The sequence below is a fragment of the Tympanuchus pallidicinctus genome, unplaced genomic scaffold, assembly GCF_026119805.1.
Source record: "Tympanuchus pallidicinctus isolate F22 unplaced genomic scaffold, pur_lepc_1.0 scaffold13, whole genome shotgun sequence".
Taxonomy (NCBI): Eukaryota; Metazoa; Chordata; class Aves; order Galliformes; family Phasianidae; genus Tympanuchus; species Tympanuchus pallidicinctus.
In genome coordinates, this window is record NW_026294648.1 from 7,786,342 (window position 1) to 7,809,532 (window position 23,191).

The following is a 23,191-nucleotide window of genomic DNA, read 5'->3' on the forward strand; positions in this document are numbered from 1 at the left end:
AATTGACTGCACCAATGACAGAGACACGGAGGACACAACGTGCATATCCCCACTCTGCCTGTCTCAGCTGCCCATCACAGCTCTGTCAGTTCCCACTGCAGGCTGGGCATGGCCCTGTGCTCGAGGAAGGTGCCTGGGTCCTGCTGGGCTCCCACCTCCTCCCTTGAGATCCTCTGTCTCTGTCAACCCTATCCCCTGTGCCCTCAGGGCACTAATCACCTTTAATTGCTCTGAGTATCCTCACCAGGGACCTCTGCCCACTCTCCTGAGCCCCAGGCTCTCATGGTGCTCCCTCACCTTCCTGAGCCATGTTGTGGCATGCTGGCCATGGATCCCAACCTGTGGGCCGACATCAGGCCTGCCCTGTCCCCGTGGACCTGCCTGGTGGCCATCTTGACCTGCTGAGTCTCTATGGAAGCTGCTGGCCCTCTCCTGTGCCCGGTGCATGGGAACACACACCTCACGACCTCCTCTGAGAGGCTTATGGACCCCAAAGGCCTCCAAGATGTGCTCTGGAGGCTGCAGGTAAACATCTCAGCCTGGCCATGTTCACAAATGACTTCCCCATGTGTCTGGAAGCCACAACGCCTCCTCGCAGCCAGCCAGTAGCCCCCTCTGGTCCCCAGCTCTACATGTCCAGGCCAAGGGCAAGGTGAGCCCCAGAGACGTTCAGGTTGACTTGTTCCTTGGGGCAAGAAATGGGTCCCAGCTGAGCTCAGTGACCCCAGACCCGTCCCTATGCCTTCTGCTTCCTCTTTGAGACAGCAATCCGGATCCACGGTCCTTCTAACACTGTGCTGAGGCGACCATGGCACCTGCACAACCTGCCTGGACTGCAGAAGGGATCTAGACTTCAGGTTGGCTTCACCGTAGCTCTTCCCAATAGGAATCTTCCAGGCATTGATCTTCCAGGTGGGGGGTGAGTGGTTGACCCCATACAGGGACCTTGCCCCGTTTCTCCCCCAGGCTGTGGGGTTACCCAGTGCTGTGGGGTCATCTTGGTTCGTGGTTCTGGGGGGCCGGGGGCCTCCTGCCCACACTCACCGGACTGGTTTAGCAAGAGGAGGGGCAGCCGCCTGCTTTGAAGGGCTCCCTGGAAAGGTTCGATGGCTGCAGGAGAAAGGAGAAGGCAGGAGAGGTGGTTTTGGGTTTCAGCGGGGGAGCCGGCAGCCCTGCAGAGCTTTGTCTGCTGCTGGTGGCAAAAAGGAACCCAGGGGATCCTCCTGCATGGGGCTCCCCACAGCCTCTGTGCAAGAACAGCTGCACCCAATGGGAGGTGAATGTGGGGAGGACTGGGGACAGTGTGAGAGGTGGGTGCTGCCCTCAGCTGCAGTTCAGGGATGCTCAGCCCCCGGGTAGGGCTGTGCACCAGGAGATCTCCGCGCCTGGGAGAAGGGGCAGGAGCCTTCATACTGCAAGGGCAGAGCTCTGCCTGCTGGGGAAACGGGGCTGAGGGGAAACGGGTTGGGGGTTTTTTTGGCTAGAGAGGCAATCTGTATTCCTGCATTGTTCAAGGTTTGGGCACTCCTGATACATATTTTTTTTTCCTTTGCCCTCGAAAAGCAACCTGGTCGTAATTGCAAAAGAAAAAGGAATTCACAAAAAGAAAAACGTGAACTGGGCACAGCTGCAAAAAACAAAACAAAACATAAAACACCAACCCAAACCAAACAAGGCATCATTGCAAAAAATCCTGGGTGTGATTGCTTGGTCTGTCCATCAGAGCTCAGGAGGAAACCTCTGTGCCCTCACGCTCGCGCTTTGAAAACTTTTTCAACAAGTCGTTTAAAACTTCGAACAAAACGAGGGAAAAATGAAGTGAGCTCCTTCCCCCCTCACCCACTCGCTTTCCCTCTCCGCAGCCGAGCGCTGAGGAAGGAGGACCCCCGCCCCACGCGGAGCCCCCCGGGCACAGCGCACCCCGCGGCCGCGTCCCGTGCCGGGTCCCCGCGGGACCGAGCGGAGCGGGGCGCGCCCCAAGGCCGCTTTTATCCGCCCGGGGCCGGCAGCGGGGCCGCGGCGGGGCCTGATTGGCCCGGCCCGGCCCGGCCCGGCCTCACCGCGCTGCAGGTCGGCGATCCTCCTCCGAGCCCAGGTAAAGCCTTCCCCGGCACCCGGCTCCCAGCCAGCTCCGGGGCCGCACTGCCGGCGTCTTCTCCTTCCCCACCCTTCCTTCCCTTTTTTTTTTTTCGCCTTCTATTCCCAACCCCTTTTTTTTAAAAAAAAATTGTACTATTCCCCGTTTCTTCCCCCTTTTATTTACTTTTTTTCTTACCTTTCTTTTCCTTTTGTATTGTTCCGTCGTTATATATATTTTCCCTTTGTTTCCCCCCTTTTTATCATTTCCCCCCTTTCTCTCCCTTTTTCTCCCTTTTCATCTTTTTTTTTTCCACCTTTTTCCCTTTTTTCTCTTTCTTTCCTTTCCGCCCCCCTTTTCTTCCCTTTCCTCTTCCCCCCTTCCCACCTTTCCCCCATTTCCCATCCACCCCTTTTCTTCTCTCCCTTTCCCTCTCCCCCAGCTCCGTCCCTGGCAGTGGGCGCACACAGGGATGAGCAGCGGGCTGGTGCTGCGCGCCCCGCTCCCCGACGACTCCTCAGCGTTCACCCCGCTGAAGCCCGTCACCATGTCGGGGGAGCATGGCGAGGACACCTCCGTCTTTGAGGACATCAAACCGCCTGCTAGGGCCCCGGACAACCCTCCTGACCTGGCACAGGTAAGGCGGAGGCCCCCGGAAGGCTGCTACAGCCTCCAGCTGAAGACCGATAGCTGCGTGCATTTGCTTTAATTCTGTTTTGTTCAATTTATATGTGGTTTGATTCTGCTTTTTCTCTTGCTTTTTGGCACCTCAACCGCTTTGCCCGCTCATCCTTTCCCCTCTGTGGCTCTTTCTCCCGGCCGTGTTCGGTTTCATATTTTTCTCCTTCCCTTCTTTGCATTTCTCTGTGCTTCTGTTTTGGAGTTTTGGAGCAGAGCTCTGCTCCTGGAATGGGTTTTGCTCGCTGCAGGGAGCACCCAGGGCCCCGTGTCTTTGGGGACACCACAGACACTGGGATTGCATGGTGCAAGGGGAGCATTTTTATGATTATTAATCTGATTTCTGCCTCATGGAAGGAAAAGAATGCACCTGAAAATTGCCCAGCCCACTGTTTTCCCCCCACGCATTCTGGGGATAAAGACCAGGATTTAGGGTGGCAGGGCTTCTCCCTGCCACAAGGCCGTCCTTCCCAATGGGAATCAAGTGGGAGCTGCTGTTCCGGCCTCTTTCCTCAGACACACGGGGCGAGCGGGGCCATGGCTGATGATCCCCGTGTTCCCAGTGCTGCTGTGAGCGGGGCCCCGCGAGGTGGCGGGAGGGCGGCTCCCAGCCCCATGGCTGCCCCATGGGGGCACCTCGTCCCGCTCTGCCCTCTGCCATGGCTTGCCAGGACGGGGCTGGCTGTCGGTGCTGCTGGACAAGGCTGTGACCCATCACTGCTCTGGCCCCACAGCGTGTCCCAGTGCCCCCCGGAGCCTGCCCACCGCAGTCTCCTTATCTCAGTCCTCTTCCCCACTCCACAAGTCGCTGCTCTAACAAGGGGAGGGGGGCAGCTCTTTGCTGGTGGAAACATTATTTGATCCGTGTTGGGAGGAGATCGGGCATTCATGGAGTTTGCACTTGTTTTGGCCCTTTTCTCAGCCTTGCCAGCTACTATGACCCAAATTACAAAGCGAAAAGAAAGGAGATAGAAATGTTTTCCCATTCCAGTTTCGACTGGATTGACCAAAAAGAATTTTTCCCTTTAAATCTCAAGAGGCTGGTACTAGAAGGGAGAGAGAGAAGGAAAATAAACAAACCCAAGGTGCATTTGGGGAGGTGTTCCAGGGGAGAAGGAGACTTTCCCACTGCGGCACCCCCACGGCTGGCTGCTGCCAGAGAGGAGGCTGCATCCCTCTGAGCTGGGTTTGCTCTCTGGGCGGCTGAGTGACCTTGCTGCTGAGTGGCCTGAGCCTCTTGGAGCCACCCACAGCTTTCCACCTGCCTTCCTTGGGTGCAAGTGTTGTCTTATGTGGTGCAAACCCTCTGCACTCCTGTGAGAGCTGGTGGAAGTCATGAGAACAGGTCTCTGTGACCCTGGGGATGGTTCTGTATGGCCAGGAGCATGATGGCGGTGGTGTGTCCCTTGGTCCCTGCCAAGCATGTGGGACAGGAGCTGGCTCCTAGTGTGCTTTCCTGCAGCTGGTGAGCAGCACAAGGTGCTGCAGGGGCTCATCACTATGGCTGGATTGCTAAAACAGGGGAGAATGGGGCCTGATAGGGGAGTTCTGTTGTACGATTTGAGGATGGCTGTGGTGATTCAAAGGGTCACGCTGGTTGCAGATCTTGCAGAGCTGGTGCTGGAGGATCACTTGGGCCTGCTGCAACACTGGGTGAGGTCAGGACCCAATGTAGAAGTGGTTGTGAAGAGAGAACAGAGAAAACACAGCCTGTCTCCTGCCATGACTGCATGCCCTGGCTGTTAACACGGCCAACCGTGCCCTGGGTTGTACAGAGGCAGCACTGCCACCAGGCGAAGGAAGGGATTGTCCCGCTTTGCTCTGCACTGGTGTGTCCTCACCGCGAGGTTTGAGTGCCACAAGATAAGAAGCACATAAAACTATCAGAGAGCATCTAAAGGAGGGCTACAGAGATGAGGAAGGGCCTGGAGGGCACGGTGTGTGACGGTCCCTGGGCCTGTTGGGTCCAGACCAGAGGAGTAGAGCAGAGCCCTCACGGCAGCTGCAGCTCTCATGGAGCAGAGGGCAGCGCTGAGCTTTGCTGTCTGTGACAGCAGTGGGGCCTGAGGAAACGGGATGGAGCTGCATGAGGGGAAGGGCAGGGGGTCAGGGAATGGGTCTGCCCCAGAGGACAATGGCATGGAACATCCTCAGGGCAGTGGGCACGGCCGGAGTTCAAGGAACATCACTCTCAAACTCCAAATTGGGTTTGGGTATTGGGTGGTTCTGTGTGGAGTGAGGGGTTGGACTCAGTGGTTACTGTGAGTCCCCTTCAACTTTGGGATATTCTTTGATTGCCTCCCTTTTCTCTAGTGGGTCTTGTGAGGACCAGGGATGTCCTCACAAGAACTTTCCTGTTCTTCAGTGACCCAGCGCTCTGCACAGCATGCTTGGAACTGGGGTGATGGGTGCTTAGAGGGGAGTGGAGTAGTTGTGTTGGGATCAACTGGAGCCCACAGCCTCCAGAACCAGCCTGCAGGTCTGCACGTCTGGTGGTCTCTGTGCCTGGCAGGTGTCTGCAGGGCTGCAGGGAACTGAGCTGGCGTCTGCAAAGAGGATGGGCTCATCCCCACGTCCCCACAAGGAGACCTGTCGGGTTGGTGGTGGGCTCAGCTTAGCCATTACCACTACGGTTTAATTTTGCTGCATCCTCCAGACGCACAGACTCCCTGGTGGTGAGGTGTGGGACGAAGCAGCTTGGCTGAATTTTGAGCTGTGGGAGCACAGTGGCTTTGTGCACGTGGCACAAAGGACGATTGTTCGGCCGGGACGCTGCGCTCGGCGGGCGGCTGCAGGAGGGGATGCAGCCAGGGGGGCTGCAGGTGTGCTGCTGTCTTCCCTCCTGCTGTTTCCCGGAATGAGGGAGGTTGCAAATCAGCCGGGAAAACGTGTTTGCTTGTCTCTGACCACTGAAAAGGCGGGTAGGGGAGGGAGGGAGCGAGCAGGGGACTCCGACTCGTAATAAATGCAACGGATTTCCCTTTATCACTCTTCCTGAATGGCTGTGGGAGGCACACGTAGGTTGGAATTACTCACAAAAGTTTAGGGCAGCTCATTTTTGACCGGTGCATCATCCACTACCAAGTTTCCTCTCACAAACCTGTTTGGTCAGCTACCTACGCTACTTTGTTCCCTGGTCCAGTGAGCTCCTTTATCTAACCCATCCACTGCAAATAATCGCACTTACCACCGTCTTGTTAGCTGAGCCCCTTGATTAGAATATTTGCTTTCCTTGTGCTCCATTGGTGAATTGGGTGAGTCACAGGGTACTGTTGGTGTTTGGGGATTGGATAACCAGTGTTTACAATTCAGATGTTCTCAGAACTTGAGCTAGCATGAAAACTCTCAAAAAAACCCCATGGGCTGTTTCCCACATCAAAGAGGCTCAGCCCCTCCAAGCTTAGATTGAAACTCAAACAAAGATTCTTTCATTAAGTTCAGAAATGCTTGGAGAATTCTTTGAAAATTATTTTTTAATTTTTTTTTTAATGTGATGAGAGACCTTCGAATTTCCACCAAGGACAGGATTTGCAAGTATTCAGATGTATTTAATGACCTTGCTCCTTGTAGTATTTCCAGTACTAGCAGGAGAATGGCAAGAGATCAGTCTCATTAGAGTCAGGTCAGATCCTCCAGCCTCCAAAAACGTGGCTCCTTCTTTCTTGTAGGAGTGTAGTTTGTTGTCCATCCACTGTCACCCCTGTCATATCTGAGGCGATTTGTTTCACAAAAATGCAGATGCCTGTTCACCAGCCAGCTCAGCCCTTTTTAGCATCCTTGCCTGTACATCAGTTTTTCTTGCTAGCAGAGGGAGCTAAACAAAGGGAGGGGTGGGTTAATGCTTTCACTGAAAACCCCTGCAAAGAATGCAAGGTTTGATGGTGTTCACTAATAGGATGGAAATGACTCAAATCTGTTAAACGAAATGGAAAAATTCAGTCACTCCTTTCTGAGTGTCCAATCTGTTGTTACTTCAGTGCAGAGCGTTTCATTGTGAGCATCTTCAGTGTTTGGTATTTTGGTGGCTCTGCATCATCCTTTTGGGAGAACTTGATCATTAGCTTGACTGGCTGTTTGATGTCACCTCTGGGGTATCACCTCATGTTTTCCAGGGCCTGGCAAGCCCCATTCTATGAAATGCTCCTGCTGGAGCTTCTGCAGGGCTCAGCACCCTTCTCCATGCAGCCTGTCAGCCTGTGCCCTGATCAGTCTCCCTTAATTAGAGCGATTGGCTATTCATTTCTATGCGTGGAAAATGTGGAAGAAGAGGGTTTATTCTGAGGGAAGGAAGCTGGAGGACACTCTCTGAGGATTGCTGCTTGAGGACCCTGCTGGCAGCACGGATGCCACGAAATGTGTAGGGCAGTGTGCACACCAGAAAGGACTGCACTAAGTGTCCTCTCTGTCTGCTGTGATGATCAGGGCAGTGTTTACTTGGCCTTGTGACACGCTAGGTGCTGTGCAAGCCCAGAAAAAAGTTGGCCCAAAGACCTACTCACTCGAATACAATGTTTCTACATGCCTTAGGGTTTGTTTTGTTTTGCTAACTGGTTTGGCGAGGAAGTTGAAAGCTGCAGAGATGGTGGGATTTCTGTCTGCACATGAAACCTGACCTTGCTTCTCCCAGACGTGCATGGGGTATTGGGTCTGCTTCGCTCATTGTACGAGGAAGAACAAGCTTTTTGGCCTGTCTTATCACCTGCTGATTGCCAGGAGGACTTCACAAGCCTCAGCAAGCAGCAGATGACTCATTCTGCCTTTGTCAGACCTTGCCCTGGGAATGTGCATCTTTTCTTCTGATTGGAAGAGGCTGGGTGATGAGTATGAGCTTTCTGATGGTTTGAGTGAGGTGGAATGAATCCCACCCATAATCTGGCTGGAGGAAGTTCCCTATGAGCACTAACAGCCTCTCCCATCATTGGTTCAGGACCTGCTGGAGAGCTCAAGAACTAGCCTAGTGCCCACTAGCCATGCAGTAGCTAGAAATGGGTGGATAAATTTGTCTGGGCCAATTTTTAGGAACATTTGAGTGCTTCCATCTAGTCAGATTTGGAGGAGAGGAAGTGCTGGAACAGAGTCTGCAACCAGGATGGAGAAATGGTGCTGCAGGTGGGCCAGCTTCTAGCTGAAGAGAGCAGCAGGGGCTGTGTGGCTCTTGGAGGTCAACTTTTGGTTGTATGCCTTAACTGGGGGAACATTTGAACTGCATGTTTTGCCTGGGGCTGATCTTCCAGGATTTGAAATAGCACTGTATCATTGATCTTTCCAGAAAAGCATCCATACCAAAGTCTATCCAGTGCAGCCTCCAGCAATGTGTGCCCACTTAGGTTGATGGAAAACCTCCAGTTGGCTTTGATGGGCTTGGCCCCAGACTCTGCTGAGCAACAGCGCTTTGGAAAGAGAAAACTGCCTACAAAGGCATGACTCACTTTTCAAGAAGGTGTCCTCATGTCATCCCCTCCCATGAAGACACAGTTTCAGAGGGCTGTCCTTCTGCCAGGGCAGAGTAGGGAGCAGTGGGTGAGGAGGGAGCTGCCCCTCTTTCCTACCCACTCTCAGGCTCCATGCAGGCAATTGTTTTGTGCTTGGTAGGTCTGGGAAAGGGAAAATCAGTGTGGGGTTACTCTACTACTGATGTGAGACCTCTCATCCCAACCTAGATCTGTCTAAGGCTAGGTGGACCAGGTTGCTGTGGTGTTCAGTAAGGCCTAGAGATGGTGCAGCAGGGCCAGAGCTTCCTCTAAGGTCGACCGTAGATATTTTTCACTTCATTTAAGCCATTGTGTTTGGAAAGATTTCTGCTCGTGTTCTTAAAGCCCCCTGAAGCTTGGCTGCTCCAAACTGGCCCTCTTCTGGGTACTTGACCTTGGAGCTAGATGACGGTGTTCTGCTTTCTCTGGCCTTTGGGATCACTGACTGTGGTGGCATGGTCTCTGTGATAAATAACCAAGGTAGACTGCCTTTCAGCGAGTCCTTATCAGTCGTTGGAAGAAAGGAATAGCAAACAGAGTCAGCAAGCCTGCTGGAAACACTGCTGCCTATTGGCTCAGCCGGAGGCCATCTGGCCACATCTGCCTCGATGGCAAATCTTGGGCTTAAGAAAATCCCTCGGTTCCAAGAGGTGATAATTAACTCAGGTAGTTCAACTGCAAGGGCAGAACAGAGCTCTGGAATAACCCTCCAAGGCAGCGTGGCTGAGCTCCAGCTCCAAAATCTGGGAAAAGGGTGCATCCCTGTGGCCTTGTCGTGCTCACAGTGGTGCTCTTGCAAATGGAAAGGTGTGAAATTTCAAAATTGGAAGCTGGTGGGGCAGATCACCTCTGGCAGCCATCTCCACGGGCTCCAGGAAGAGCTTGCACAGAGACTTCAGCTTAGATGCTCGCTTTCCAAGTGGCCCAAGCTCGTAAAGATGAATCTTGCCCCATTGCACCTAATGCTGAATGCTCTAGGGGCAGTGCTACCTCTAGGAGTTGCTCCTCACCTCTTTGGGATGGAGCAATCAGAGGAGCCCACCTGTGGCACCCACTTACCTATGACCAGGGTTTGGCTTTGCTGCCTGCAGTCGTGCTGGGCTGTTTGCAGCAGCTAGGCATTAAGCCCTGTGAACTTGAAAGGAAGAGTCCTGGGGCTTTCTCTACTAATCCTGTTTTGCAGAGAGTTCCAGAAGACTTGAGGAACAAACAGAAAATAACGTTGATCGAGGTCAATATCAAAACCAAATGATCAGAGAAACAAATATTTACCCAAGTCAATATTTAACTAGGGAGACAATAAATGCTGATATTGAACCAAATCTGTATATAAATACGGTCTATTTATAACGTGTCCCTTTAAAGGGGCACTGCCAGGTACTTGCCATGGCTTTTGATTGATGATTATCCTCCCCATTGTTTGCCGATTCCCTTGGAGGTTGGAGTTTCATGCAGGTGCAGGCAGGAGAAACAGACTGCAACTACATAATCCCACAGCCTGGCCATCGTTGCCCTTGTCCCATGAATGCGTGGGGAGGTCCCCCCCCAGTTGGGGAGTGGGCAAGGGGTTCAGGGTCGTCACTTTGCAGAGCAGGAGGGGGCTGTGGCCAAGAGGGCTGGAGGGTGCCAAAAAATGAAGCAACTCTTTGCTTCTTCCCTCCTCCCCTCCCCCCCAGCTGCTTTCTCTGCCAACTTCATGAGCTCGTTGCCTGTTTAGCAAACATCGATTTCTCTCCTTGTTCCTCTGTGGTGACCACATTTGATGTTTCTATGGCAGTTTGTTATTTATCAACTTCAGATTAGAAAGCATTTAATCATGGGAAAGACATGTCCCACCTCCTGCCTGGTCAGCTGGCTGTGCCTCGCACCTTTTTAACGATGCTCCTGGTTAATCGCTGGCAAAACGGCCTGGTTGGCTCAAGCTCCCATTTTTGTGTGTCCTGCCAAGAAATGTTTGTCTGGGGCTCTGCGTTTATTGATCAGTGTCCTGATAACTACTCAGCCTGCTTCAGATGGGATTGAGATGAGAGATGGGGATCTCCAAGGCAGGAGACCCCTGCAGGGCTTTTGGAAGTTGGTGGTTGGCAGAGTGGGAGGACTTGGGTCTGTGTTTGCTGGCCGCAGGAGCATCCATTTGAGGGAGAGAAGAAGAGTGGGGAGCCCCTTCCCTCTGCCTGCATGGGTTTTTGCTTTCTTTCCGCTGGCAGATCGAAAAGACCATCCTATATGGTCAGAAATAGATACTGTGACTTTGAGGGGAAAATGCAGAAATTTAGCATTTTTATTGCACTGAAAACTATTCCCTTCCTGGCCAAACTGAAAATCTCGGTTTGGAGGAGATGCCTCTGAAGCATGGAGGTTTTGTTGATGTCTGCTTTGGCTCTGTTTCCCCTTGGCTCGGGTTTTGCTGGAGCTAGTGACCCATGACTCCTGGCACCGTTGTCGGTGCAGTCAGTGAAGCCTGGGGCATGCCCGTCTCCTGACCCTGTGTCTCATCCTCATCTGCAGCAATGCCATTACTAATGCTTACAAGGGAAACTGGATCACTGCGCCCTCCAAAAAGTTGCTGGCCCTTCATCTGGAAGGCCCTGTGTAATCTTTCTCCATGGTCTTTCTCCATAGAGCCAGAGTGGGATGGCTCTTGCAGTATTGAGGTGCACTGAGCGCTGTGGCTGTGTGATTGGCTTAGTTCTCAAAGAGGCAAGAAAATAGTCAATTTTCTGCCTGTGCCTGTCAGATGGGGAGGGTGGAACAGGCTGACTATTTCTGGTCGTTCCTGCCTCATGTGAGCCACTGCAGAGTCCTCAGCTGCCCTCCCAGGAGCTTGGCTGAACTGTGCATGTGGTATTGAAGCTGTTTCTTGCAGGTGATGGGATGCAAATCCCCAAAAACCATCATAGCTCTATCCCAGAGGCTTCACCATGAAGCATCTGTTCATGCTTCCAGTCAGCCCGTGGGACCAGCAACCCTCCAGCGGTGGCAGATCTCATGTCCCCAGCTCTTTTGGCACCTGTCCTATCAAGGCCACGTGGTTTTGTGGTCTGTCATCAACCTGCAAGAAACATCTTCCATTTGGATGCAGCTCTCAGAATATGTACACTTCACAGGTGGGAAAACTTAGTTGAGTTGGTTTTGCGGGATTGCTTTGAGACAGAGTGAAGCCTATTCTGGTTTCCATCCCTTGCTGCTGTGCCTGTCCACCCTATTAAACGTCCACCGCTCCTACGGTGAGGAGATGAGGCTTTACCACAATCCTGGAGAAACCTGGTGGTTAGGGTGAATGCTAGTGGAGGAGAAGCATGGCACACTGAGAGGCAGCAGCAGCTGCGAGAGAAGGGTGTGGAGTGAAAGTGGGCTGTAGGCTGTTGTTGATCCCGCACACACAGTGTCAGGGCCCTCTCCACCCTTTGGCGAGGATTAAGACAAAAACAGAGCGTGATTGCATGAGCTGGGAACCAGGTTTGCCCCTCCTCCCCTTGCCTGTGATTCTGAAGAGGAAAGCAAGCCAAAAAAACATTGCTGTTGGTGAATAGAGGGAGGGCAGTATCATGGCTGTGTTCCCACCTCCAGGCTGGAGGAAAATGGCGGTTCTCCCAGCTGCTCAGGATGGTTACCCAGAGCTGGTTCTGAAGAGAACCACTGGTGAAACCCCAATGGAAATAGGGTACTAGAGAGAACAGTTTAGGAGGCAGGTTTCTACTCATTGTCCCTGCAGCCCTGCTTGTTTCTCCATCAGCCTCTGAAATGCATGTCCTGGGGGTGCTGGCTGGGGCTGCAAGGGTGCAATATGCAGAGGTGCGGGAGGTGGGCTGGCTTCAGGAGGACCTTTCCACTAACACAGCCCTGTCTGTTCCACAGCTGCACCCCATGAGGATGGAACAGCGGATGCCACTCACTCTCGAGGTGAAGAGCTTTCCTTCTTTCTCTCTCTGCTTGTTTCTTCCCCTGTTTGTAAGAGGTACCTGTAAGAGATCCCCCACCCCAGTGCAGGCCATCCAGCAGCCTATTCAGAACAAAGTGGTAAGGACGTGGTGGCACCTCCCTACTTCTTCCTTGAGGTCCTGCCACTAGCAGGGGTGCATTTCCCCCTGCCTATGGTGCCTCTATCCGTGCTAGCCATCTGGGTGACAGTGAGGCTATCTCCCCCATTGTGAAAAGCGGTGTAAGCAGCATCTAGAAGGAGACACCTGCATTTGGGATTCTTGAATTGGATCCCACCCAGGCATGACAAGAAGGCATCCCTACATGTAGTCATCCCAGCTCTTGTGTCAGCTGTGGAATGAAGGGTGGTTTTGGGATAAAGTGTTAGGTGGGAGGTGCTTAGGTGAATGGTTTGGTGTTAAGTATTTGCTCAATGCCCAGCAAGCAAGGAGCTGCCTGGTGTTGCTAGGTTTTCCTGGGCCACAAACAAATCAAGCAGCTCTTCTGAGGACACCTCTGGGGTCCTGCATGTTCTAGAGCATCACCGGCATCATAGTGATGATCTAAGTTCCAGTAGGGTGGGACCTGCACCCTCGCAGTGATTCTGCAGCCAAGGACAGGGCTGAAAGTCTTCCCTGTCCCATCAAAGACGATTACTCTGCTCTTCTGAGAAGTTGTGCCCTAGCTTTCCCCTGGGGCTGCCTAGGATCAGAAGTGGATTTATGAGACTCCATGGAGTGGGACCAAGCACACCTTGACCTGCAGGTAGAGGTGAGGAGAGAGGGAGGGGAGACACTGGGCAGGGGAAGGCAGTGACAGCAGTTGGACAGATGAATGGTCTCTTAGTGACAATGCAGCCTTAGAGCCCTTTCTCCACCGAATATACCTGCCTGGCCACCCTCTGCATAAGAACCTATTTGAGTGTGGGGGGGAGACCTTTCCTGGGAACTGAAGGTGAGAAACTCAAATACCGGAGATAAGGGAAGGGCAGAAGTAAAAGGCATCCAGCGCCTTCCCCCTGCTTCACTCCCCCAGCAAGTGGGGCCTTTTCATCGCTCAGGTATGTGCGGCATCTGGAGCCTCCGGTCCCACCCAGGGGTCCAGTTTGGTGCCAGGGTGGGCGCACAAGCAGCACCCAGGGCTCAGCTCTCTGTGTGGCGTGGCTCTCCCATACTGGGTGCTGTGGGGGGGGCAGAGAAGGGGCCAGGATTTTGGAACAGTGCCCAAGGATGGGTCCTCTGCTCTGAGCTTCCACTCATGCAGAAGAGGATGTATTTGTGGCATGTGCTTGTGTTTGGGTGGAAGCCAGCTTAGTCGTGCATTGCCATTGTGACTTGCAGAGGTGCAAAGGCTCTTTGAATTCTCTGGAAGCACAGGTGATGTGTTTCACTGGAAAGGGCGAGGAAAGTACCTTGGATCCTGTCCAGCTTTGATAAAAGCAATGAACTTACAGCAGAGATGACTTTGGCCTGGTGGCATAGTTCACAGCGGCACAGCCCTCGGCTCAAGCATAATGGGTGTGGGATGGGAGCAGCCTGCACTCCTCAAGTGTATTGTAGGCTCTGCCAGGGAAGCCCTGCAGTTTTGCCAGCTCCTCTACATATCAATGAGTCTATGAGGGCTTTGCAATCAGCTTGACACAGGGATAACCACATAATTAAAGGCTGTAGCTTTATAGAAGAGCATTAGTGCTTGTGTATTTAACCACAAAGAGCAGAAAGTTGAGTCATCAAATGCCAGGGGATGAGTTTCCTAGTGGGTTGCTCCATCAGGTTGCAGAATTATTGGGCCTGGATCCAGTGGGATGCTGCATCAGGCATGAACTCTGACAAGCAGTGGCTGAGCTATAGGTTATGATAGCCTGGTAATCCAGGGCTGTACAACTCGACCAGAGGTTGGCCAAGGGCTGAGTCATTTTACCAAGAGAAGGCAGCAACAGCGTGTCTGGCAGTTTCCATTTTAGGCTCACGGTCACATGAAATTTCTGCCAACATCTCTTAGGTTTCTAGCGCTGCTGCCAAAATTGCTCTCGATTAATTGTCTCAATTAATTTTCTCAAAATTGTCCACCCTAGAGTAAAATAAGGATGTCTCCGGTTGCTGAGTTTAAAGCAGGCTGGAGTCAACGTGTCTCGGGTGAGCTACTCCAAACACATCCAGGCTGACTTGGGCAGAGCTCCATGTTTTATCCCATGTCTAGTACTTGATGCTGTCATTTGTGGGACCAAAGAACTGTGCTAAATCACAGAATCACAGAATAGTAGGGGTTGGAAGGGATCTCTGGAGATCTTCTAGTTCAGCCACCCTGCTAAAGCAAGTTACTCGGAGTAGGTCATATAGGAAAGTGTCCAGCCAGGTTTATATCTCCAATATCTCCAGCCTCATCATTATCAACATCAGCTTCTTTCACGACGGCACCCTTGGCTTTGCTCAGCCTTTGGTACCACTGCAGGTAGGTAGGAGGGAAGTGGGACAGAGGACAGAGTGACATCATCTCTGGGAGTCAGAGAGCGAAGCTGATTGCTGCAACACCTGACATGTGGGCTTGTAGCTCCCCTGGTTCCCCTCTAGTACACGTTGAACACTGAACTCCTATAAAGCTTGCTCTTCACAAATTCTGTTTCCTGTATTTTTCACCCCAGGGACGTTCTGAAATGGATAAGTACCTCTCCAACCAGATGCCACCCATCCCCATGATACCAGACAAGAAATACCGCCGGGAGAGTGCCTCAGTGGTAGATGAGTTTTTCTCAACGGAGAAACCCACTTCCACGCCTTACAGCGTGAACATCAATGTCATCCTGCCCGACACCACGCACTTACGGACTGGACTTTACCGATCCCCCAAACCCATGACGCCGTTCACACAGATCAAGACAGAACCTGGCACCAGCTTCTCCCAGCCCTGCTCTTCCACATCAGGCTCCACGCAGACCCTGCCTGACTTCACCAGTGTCTTTAGCATGCCCCAATCAGTGGCAGTCAACAACATCTTCATCAAGCAGGAGATGCCTTCTGATATCTCGCTATCCAGCAGTTCACAGCAAGCCCAGTTTTACCAGATGCCTCTTGGCAACGGCAACGCTGATCTTACCAACCTGACACCCTCCTCAAACAGCACCACAGCCATCAACAGCCTCAGTGGTGTTACCATGTCCACAGGTAACGCCATGTCCAGTGTGCTTCACAGACATGTCCAGGCTGGAGGGCCAGTTAAGCAGTACCCACATGTCTCCCAAGGACAGGAAAACTTCAACATCTCAGGGCAGTTCTATTCTGTGCCAGGGGTGAACCTGCCACCTTCACCCCCCAACTCGCAGCCTGGCAGCCCAGAAAATCAACCAGAGCTCATCAACACCATCTCTCCCCCACCATCCTATGAAGCTACTTTTGGACTGAAGCTGGTCCAGTCATCCCAGGTCCCTCCAGTCCCCAGCAGCCTTGGGACCCTCTGCCAAGGGCACACTGTCATGCAGACCCTCAAATATAACAGACGCAACAACCCTGAGCTGGAGAAAAGGAGGATCCACCATTGTGATTACCCAGGTATTTTCACTGTTTTGTCTTGGTTTTGGGATCACAGGGAGACTGCGGGCTGCTTGGAGATTGACCAAGAATCACTCTGTCTGTGTGAGGAAAGGTGACATGGTACTGAGTGGAAAGCCCCAGGGAAGGTCCTCCCACCACCAAAGCAGTAGAAGAGGCTGGTTCTCTCTGCTCCCATTGATGCATTTTCTCTGCCCTTCCATTTTCCAACTCTGGCAGTAGCAAGCCTGGCTCTGAGAGGCAGAGGGTGCTATCCAAGCATGGGGATGCCCCCAAAAACCAACTAACTGCCTTAGGAGTCCACTGTACTCTACATGGGCAAAAACATGCCTCCTGTCTAACTTTCCATTCCCATCCTCCCATGAGATGTAGCAAACCATCTACTGATTTCCACAAGCAACATTTTTAGTCTCTTTATGGCACCCAAATTCTCTTCCTTTGCAAAAAGAAAAGAATCATACCCATCAGTGGCCTTAGGTATTGCATCTAGGTGATTCTATGATTCTGACGTTTTGATGAAAGCTGTCACCACATTTTTGTGATTAGCAGCGTGTGCTGAATTTCTGCCTCCTGCTCACAGCTGTGGGAGGTAGGACTGAGGTGGTGTAGATGGACCTTGGCTCTGGGATGGAGGCTGCTCCTCTGCTTCAGTCAGGTTGGTCAGAGTCATGTCCTTCAGGACACATTACCAAGGTGCAGCTCTCCTACAAGCCAGACTGGCTGCTCCAAGAGTACGGGAGAGAAAAAATGGGGAATCCTCAACCCTAACCTCTTCTTTAGCAAAAGGGGCCAAGCAGGGTCCTGCAGATGGTGAAGAAAGATCATTTTGTTTCTCAGGCTCATACCCTAAGCACTTGCTCACCTCATTTCTGCTTAGAGCTTGGCCTGTTTCAGTCTTATTTCCATCAAGGCAAAAGTGCAGAGAGGAGCTGAAATGCAGAGGTTGGCCTTCACTTTCTGAGGCACCTGTTGCAAGCAAATACTGTGACTTCCACAGACTGTGCTACAGCAAAAAAAAAAAAAAAGAACAAAAAAAAGGCATTCCCTCTATTGAGTGTTCAGCCTTTTGCCAGATGTTAGCTTTTCTTGGAAGCTGAGAAGGGATAGAGGAAGGGCAAGGTGATGTCCAGGTGGGCTTTCCTCTGCGCAAACTGGCTGTTTGCCCTCCTGCTTGGCTAATGGGGTTGTGGGCCTCAAGGAACTTGGGACAGCCCATCACAATAAAGGGAACTGCCAGAACTGAAAGTGTTGATCAGTCATTTTGGTTTTCATTGTTAGGAGCTTTGCCACTGGGAGGGTATGGTGGCTTTCATGTGTCCTTGCTGATCAGGAGCTGGTAGACCCGGCCAGAAGTACTAGCTTCTCCTTTAACTGAATGAACACTCTTTCTTTTGGAGACATCTTCTTCTGAAAAACCAAAAAGTTTTAGCTAAACTGGGCTCCATGGGATGTGCTCAGCTTCTCTGTCCTCTCTCTGCTGGAAGGCTGTGAGTGAGCACAGGCGTGTGTCTCCAACAAAGGGAGCAGAGGTTGGGAACTGTAATGCCCCAGAGCCTTTATGAGCAGTGGTGCTCGAGGACCTGGGCTGCTGAGAGTTCTGCTGGCATGTGAAAGGTTTGGAAAATGAAGGTCTAACCCAAAACTGCTTAAAGAGTGTTGGTGGGAAGAGGTATACAGTGCATTGATTGCTGGGGGCCTTCAGTGAAATCTTCCTAAGAGCTCAGGCCTTTTTTTGACTCCATCTCACTTGGAGTGATGACTGTTCTTACTGTCTGCAAAGTCCAGTGGAGAGGGATGCTGCTGTGGGCTCTCCAGTATGGCAAACAGTATCTGCAGGTGTGGTGTTAGATTGGTGGCAATGCCAGCGTTGGGAAGATAAACTGTACTTTGCAAGTGAGGGGGAAGTAGCACAAGGTTTTATTAGATGATATGGAAGCATGGAAAGAAAAAATATGACCATGTTGATTAGAAGGGTAATAAAAATTCAAATTTATATTTTAGTATTCATGTCAAAACTAAATGAAGCAGGGCCATAAAGGCAGCATGAGGAGCTTCTTCAGACCAGGTGAAAGGTAGAATGGGCAGTCATTCACTGAGTGATGTTTGTTTTTGAAACTCTTGCCAAAATCACAGTGTTTCTGCTGAGAGCCTTTCTCTGATTGGTGGTGCTAATCTGAAAAACGTCCCACCTTGTGCCTCTTGGGAACCTGCCTCATCATGCCTGCTAAGTCTGTTGCAGAGCCCACTTTCCCTCTCACTTTACCATAGTGGTACCAGTGGCCTCTGGAGCCCAGCTGGCAGCTTGTGGTGGTGAATCTGATATTTCCATCCTGCCTGGAAGGCCAGGGAAGTTCTGAAAGCTGGGGTCTGGCTTTATCCCCTGTAGTTCCCAGCACAGTCCTTATGACTGTCACGGTTGTGTAGCAAGAGATGGAGAGTTGTCAGTGTTTGTCTGTGCTGGGGAACAAGCAATGTCTTTAGATATTGCTGAAGCAAAATGGAGATGTCCAGGCTTATTTGCATCCTGCTACCGGTGTGCTTTTCAAGGCCCACTCTGTACTTAATCCCAAACATGAATGTTCTAGGTTTGTTCCAACAAGAGCCCCTTTTTCACTGGGAGGTTGTCCTTGCTGTTTTCACAGGTTGCACAAAAGTGTATACCAAGAGCTCCCACCTGAAGGCGCACCAAAGGACTCACACAGGTAAGAGCACAAAATCCTGCCAGCAAACCTTGCCAGCCCTGAGCTGGGGTGGCTGTCAGGACAGCCTGTAGATGCTAATGGTAACAAAAACCCCATGGTTGCACTGGTTTCTGAAAACTTTATGCAGCTCGCTTGCCTTCTGGAGGGATAGTCTAGGACGCAGGAAACTCCTAGGAGGTTCTCCCAATGGGCTGGGAGGAGGAGGTGTTCCCAGTCCTCTGTCACGTGTGGCTTGAAGGATCCTCCTTCCTGATCTCACAAATCCTGGCCAGCTCAGATCCTGCCTAGCCAACAGAAAAATTGCCTATTGGCACGTGGTACATATCTTTGACCTCTGAAGAGGTGTCCACAGCTCCCAAGCTGCATTTTCTGGGCTCATAGTGAGCTCATCTCTTCTGTGAGACTGCTTGCTGCCTAGTGGCCGTCCTCTGGCTGTAGGGTGAGGGTGCTGAGGTGAGGCAAGGGCTGGTGTCCCCGTGCTCCCACCACAGCCAGCTGGCCTGCAGCAGACCCAGCTCACTTGTGCGTTCAAGCACAGGTCTCCTCATTAAGGTATTTATTATACCTGAAACTTTATCAGATCACCAGGTAGTCCAGGAACCATCAGTGCCATCATAAATCTCTTTTATAGGAGGGCTGATCTTTACTGAAAGCAATTAAGCTGGCCCAGAGTTCACTTTTCTTTTTTATGAACAACGAACAAAACCCATCCTGAGGCTGGGAATCAGCTCTTGCACTTGGCTCTGTTCCTTTTCCACCTTATCAGCCCTTCCCACAAGCTGGCCAGAAGACTTTCTTTGTGCATGAGGTTCAGTATTTCTGGGCAGGGAGCAACACGGAAGGGGTGGCACAGACATGCAGGAAGGACATTGTCCCAGCACCGATAAACCTTGGTCACAACGGTGATCTGTGCATGGGGCCACATGAGGGGTCTGTCTCTAAAATTAAATCTTTTTCCTCTCCTTTTTGGAGCACCACTTAGGGATGCAGCTTATATGAGACCCACGCTGTCCCTGCAAATCACGCTATAAAGATGTATCCAGGCAAACTTGGGTGGTTTTTGAACCCAATAAAGTGCAGTCATTTTTCCGTGTTTCCCAGTAACAAGGCAGGAAACCAAGCTTGGTTGCCATCTTCCAGCTCACCTGCTGCAGGAGGAAAGGGCAGGGGGCCCAGGAAGTGACCTGAGCCACAAGAGAGCTACCAATGGTTGCCCAAAAATGGGAACTCAAAATTGAAGGCTACATGCAGGCAAGCTCGGGGTGTGTGCGTTCAGTTTTTGAGATCTGTTCTTTCTGCTAGGAGGGGTTAAGACCGTGGGAGCACACCATTACTCAGGTCTTTTCTTGCAGTTTGTCCGTTGCCATGGGCTGGGCTGTATTCATCTCCTGGAGACACCATTCATTTCCTGGGTGCCATTGTGAGATTAAATATATAACCAATCCGCTCCCCGCCCCCCAGGGCTGGGAATGCCAGCTCGGGCCCTTTGTTTGAGCTTGCCCTGCCGTGCTGTCCTGGGAGATGGAGCCAGCTCACGGGACAATGGAAAGCATTTTCCCTCCATTCTGGAGCTCAACCTGGTATTGTTTGAAGCTATAGGGCCTTGGTGGGGTTGACCCAGCCAGGTCACCTGCCTGGGACAATGTCTGTGGTTGCACAGTGCAAATCGCGCTTTCACATGCCAGCCTGATTGCTGACAGACCCCTGCACCTGCCCTCAAGTCTGACTGCAAGTGCTGCCTTTACCCCCCATCAAAAAACACACCGTGCAGAGCTTTTTGGGGAGCAGGATGTCGTATAAGTGCCCCATCTCCTCCAGATACACCTCTGTGCATTCAACCCTAGAATATTTGGTCTGGTGTGTGCTGGAGGCTGCTCCTTTTGCTACGGCCATGTGTTTTCTGTTTCCCAGCCAAATCCGCAGCCCATCTGGCAGCAGGGCTGGGGGTGGAACGGGCCGTTTGCTGGTGAGCGTGCCGGAGCACCGTGCACATGCCCATGCATGCACGCTGCGTGCGTGCGTGCCTTCATGCCGCGATGGTGCGCTCAGCAATTGGCCGATGAAACAGTAAATATTTGAGGTCGGGAAAGTCAGCACATTCCCTGAACTCTGCCTGCTTGTTCAGGCTGTTAAGAGTGAGGGCTAATATTTGAGAGCACCACACCCAAGCAGGGAGAGGGCTGCAGCCAGGGTTCAGTGCGGTGGCCAGGAACTGCTGGCGGGCACGGGCTTCTCCAGCCTGGTTCCCAGCTGGCAGAGGGTTGCACAACACAACACCATTGATTTCGGTTGGGGAATAGGTGTGTGCGGGGTGAGGAGGCATTATGTCATGCCTGATGATCCCAGGAAAACTCAACGTCCAGCTACTGCAGGGCTGGGAAAACTGGGTGGTGGTTTCCAAGATGCAAGGCTCTGAGAAGCCTCTTCTTTCTCATGGTGCTCCCCTTATCCCAAATTAGCAGCAAAAATAGCAATTTTTGGCTTTTTAGTCAAAAAGAAAAAGAGCTCTGGAAGATTTGTGCACAGAAATGCTCTGATATCCAACGGGCTTGAGGTACTGACCTCCCATGGCAGTGACCTTTATGAGTGCAGATCATCACTGTGGTCCTGAAGTGGGGCAGCCCCAAGTGTCTTTTAGCCATGCTGGAGCAGGAGATGGGCGCAGGGCAAGCTGGGCAGGCAGGTGGCCGTGCTGTTCTCTGCATTCTGATGGTGACCTGTGGCTCTTCCCTGCAGGTGAAAAGCCCTACAAGTGCACCTGGGATGGCTGTGACTGGCGCTTCGCCCGCTCTGACGAGCTGACCCGGCACTACCGCAAGCACACAGGTGCCAAGCCCTTCAAGTGCCTGGCCTGTGGCCGGTGCTTCTCTCGCTCTGACCACCTGGCACTGCACATGAAGCGGCACCAGAACTAGGGACCACCTCCATTGCTATGTCTCCAACGGCAGCTGGGACTCTTCTTCGAGGGAACCTCTCCTCCACTTGTACATAGGAACAACCCTGTGCTTTGATCAACTGGCAGGACAGAAGGTGAATCCCTCCCCCACCATTCCTGGTTTTAAAACAGATACCATTAAAAAAGAATGATAATTACAGACTGATCTTGCCACAAAGCTCCTTGTGACACCAGGGCTATGGGTCTTGGGTGGCAAGGTCTTTCTTCCAGCAAACCTGCTATTTATTTGTCTCTTGGAACCAGCTCTCCTTGGCGTCTTGAGCTCTTGGGGATGTTTTGCCCTTCTCAAGGTTGTGCCTTTGGGGAGTCAAAGGATGGCTGGGAAGGCTGGTGGATCAGGGTGTCCCATCAGTTGGATCCCATCAGGTGGATCAGTCCCATCAGTGAAATCCTCTTGGACTGCCCCATTTCATGGCCATGATTGGCACTGATGACATGGAGAAAGAATTGCAGCCTATGGCTGCTTGGGTTGACAGCCCCGGTCTCTGTGGGGGCATAGAAGAAAGTATGAAATACTCACAGAAGGGACAGTGCAGAAGCTGTATCCTGTCGAACCCAGGGCATTTGCCCTGCTTGGATAGATTTTCTAATTACGTCCGTAGCATTTCTGCTTCCAAGATGAAATGTGATTCCAGATGAATCTGAGGGGACCAGAGTGGGTCTCAAAGCCACGCTGGGGACAGCAAGGAACTCACCTGTGAGCTCTGGCTTCCCAGAACATGCCATGCCTTTCTCCAAAGGGCAGGTTCTGCTTAAGCCTTGACCACATGCATGAGGAACCAGACATCACCCATCGCACTGGGTCTGGGCTGTTGCTGTTTCACCACCGTTAGACAAAAGAAAGGGGAAGAAGAACCAAAGAAACATCTTTAAAACAAATTCCAATAAATCCTGCTGTTCAGAATGTGATCATGTTACCTACCTCACTGGTTTCCTGCCCCAAGCTCTGCAAGGTGCCACCCCCCACTTCCTCAAGTGCCATGACGCATAGGGCACGTTGGCTCCCCTTCAAAGCCTGCCAGGGCTTAGGTGTGGGCAGAACAAGGACCAGGCCACGCCAGCTCAACTGGCAGCTGTGGAGGTAATAAATAAATCAGGAACAAATAATGGGCCTGGTGCATTCAACAGAATGTTGATGTCCCCGCACCCCAGCTTCTCTTTCATTCTTCCTTGAACAAAATTAAGGAACGTGTGAATGGATGCATTTTCTCACCAGGAACTGAACTGCAGCATCTTGAGGCGCATAAATGATCTTTTGCTAACTGCAGCCATGGACGGCTCCAAGCTCTGGTCATGGTCACGTCCTCATGTCCTTACTTTAGCTCTTCCATCATGGCTCGGTGGGGAGCAGTGGCTACAGGGGCCAATGGACTTATCCACGTTTCGTCCTTGTGGCTGTGGCGTCTCTGCGTGTGTTGAGGTCTGGTGTGTACAAGTGGTAGAAGCCAACATACTGGGGCAGGTGCTGTTGGTTTCTCCTCTTGCTTCCTTTTGGAGACCCTCAGGACAGGATCAGGGCAAAAAGGGCTGAACCTCCTAAACATGTGAGTTAAACTACAGGGCACGGGATTGACCAGCTCACTGCATGTGCCATGGGGCTGGTGGTGGGCTCACCCCTCACCCGTCACTCTCCCAGAGGGACTTCATTGCTCCCCCCTTTTATTTTGGGGACAGAAACCTCCAGACAGCTGCCTCCATTTCTATCTCCTGGGGCCCAAAACCCACATGCTGACAAACAAGAAATGCTGATCCAGGCAACAGGCAGCTTTAAATCTTAGGGGAATTTGAAATAATTTACCTGATTATCTTTTTTTTTTTTTTCACTACAGAAAAAAATGCAT

At 51.9% G+C, this 23,191-nt stretch overlaps 1 protein-coding gene across 1 annotated transcript; it reads left to right on the plus strand.

Moving 5' to 3' along the window:
• Positions 1-2,092: 2,092 nt before the first annotated feature.
• LOC128075798 (Krueppel-like factor 5) lies at positions 2,093-21,489 on the plus strand. The gene is made up of 5 exons (XM_052672856.1): positions 2,093-2,714; positions 12,085-12,129; positions 14,789-15,692; positions 18,335-18,394; positions 21,131-21,489. The coding sequence occupies exons 1-5, from the start codon at positions 2,550-2,552 to the stop codon at positions 21,307-21,309; spliced, it is 1,353 nt and encodes a 450-aa protein (XP_052528816.1). The 5' UTR covers positions 2,093-2,549; the 3' UTR covers positions 21,310-21,489.
• The last annotated feature ends 1,702 nt before the right edge of the window (positions 21,490-23,191 follow it).

Coding starts and splice junctions, on each gene's coding strand:
- LOC128075798 (XM_052672856.1), top strand. CDS start 2,550: ATGAGCAGCGGGCTGGTGCTGCGCGCCCCGCTCCCCGACGACTCCTCA. Junction 15,693..18,334: donor CCACCATTGTGATTACCCAG/GTATTTTCACTG, acceptor CTGTTTTCACAG/GTTGCACAAAAGTGTATACC. Junction 18,395..21,130: donor GCACCAAAGGACTCACACAG/GTAAGAGCACAA, acceptor TCTTCCCTGCAG/GTGAAAAGCCCTACAAGTGC.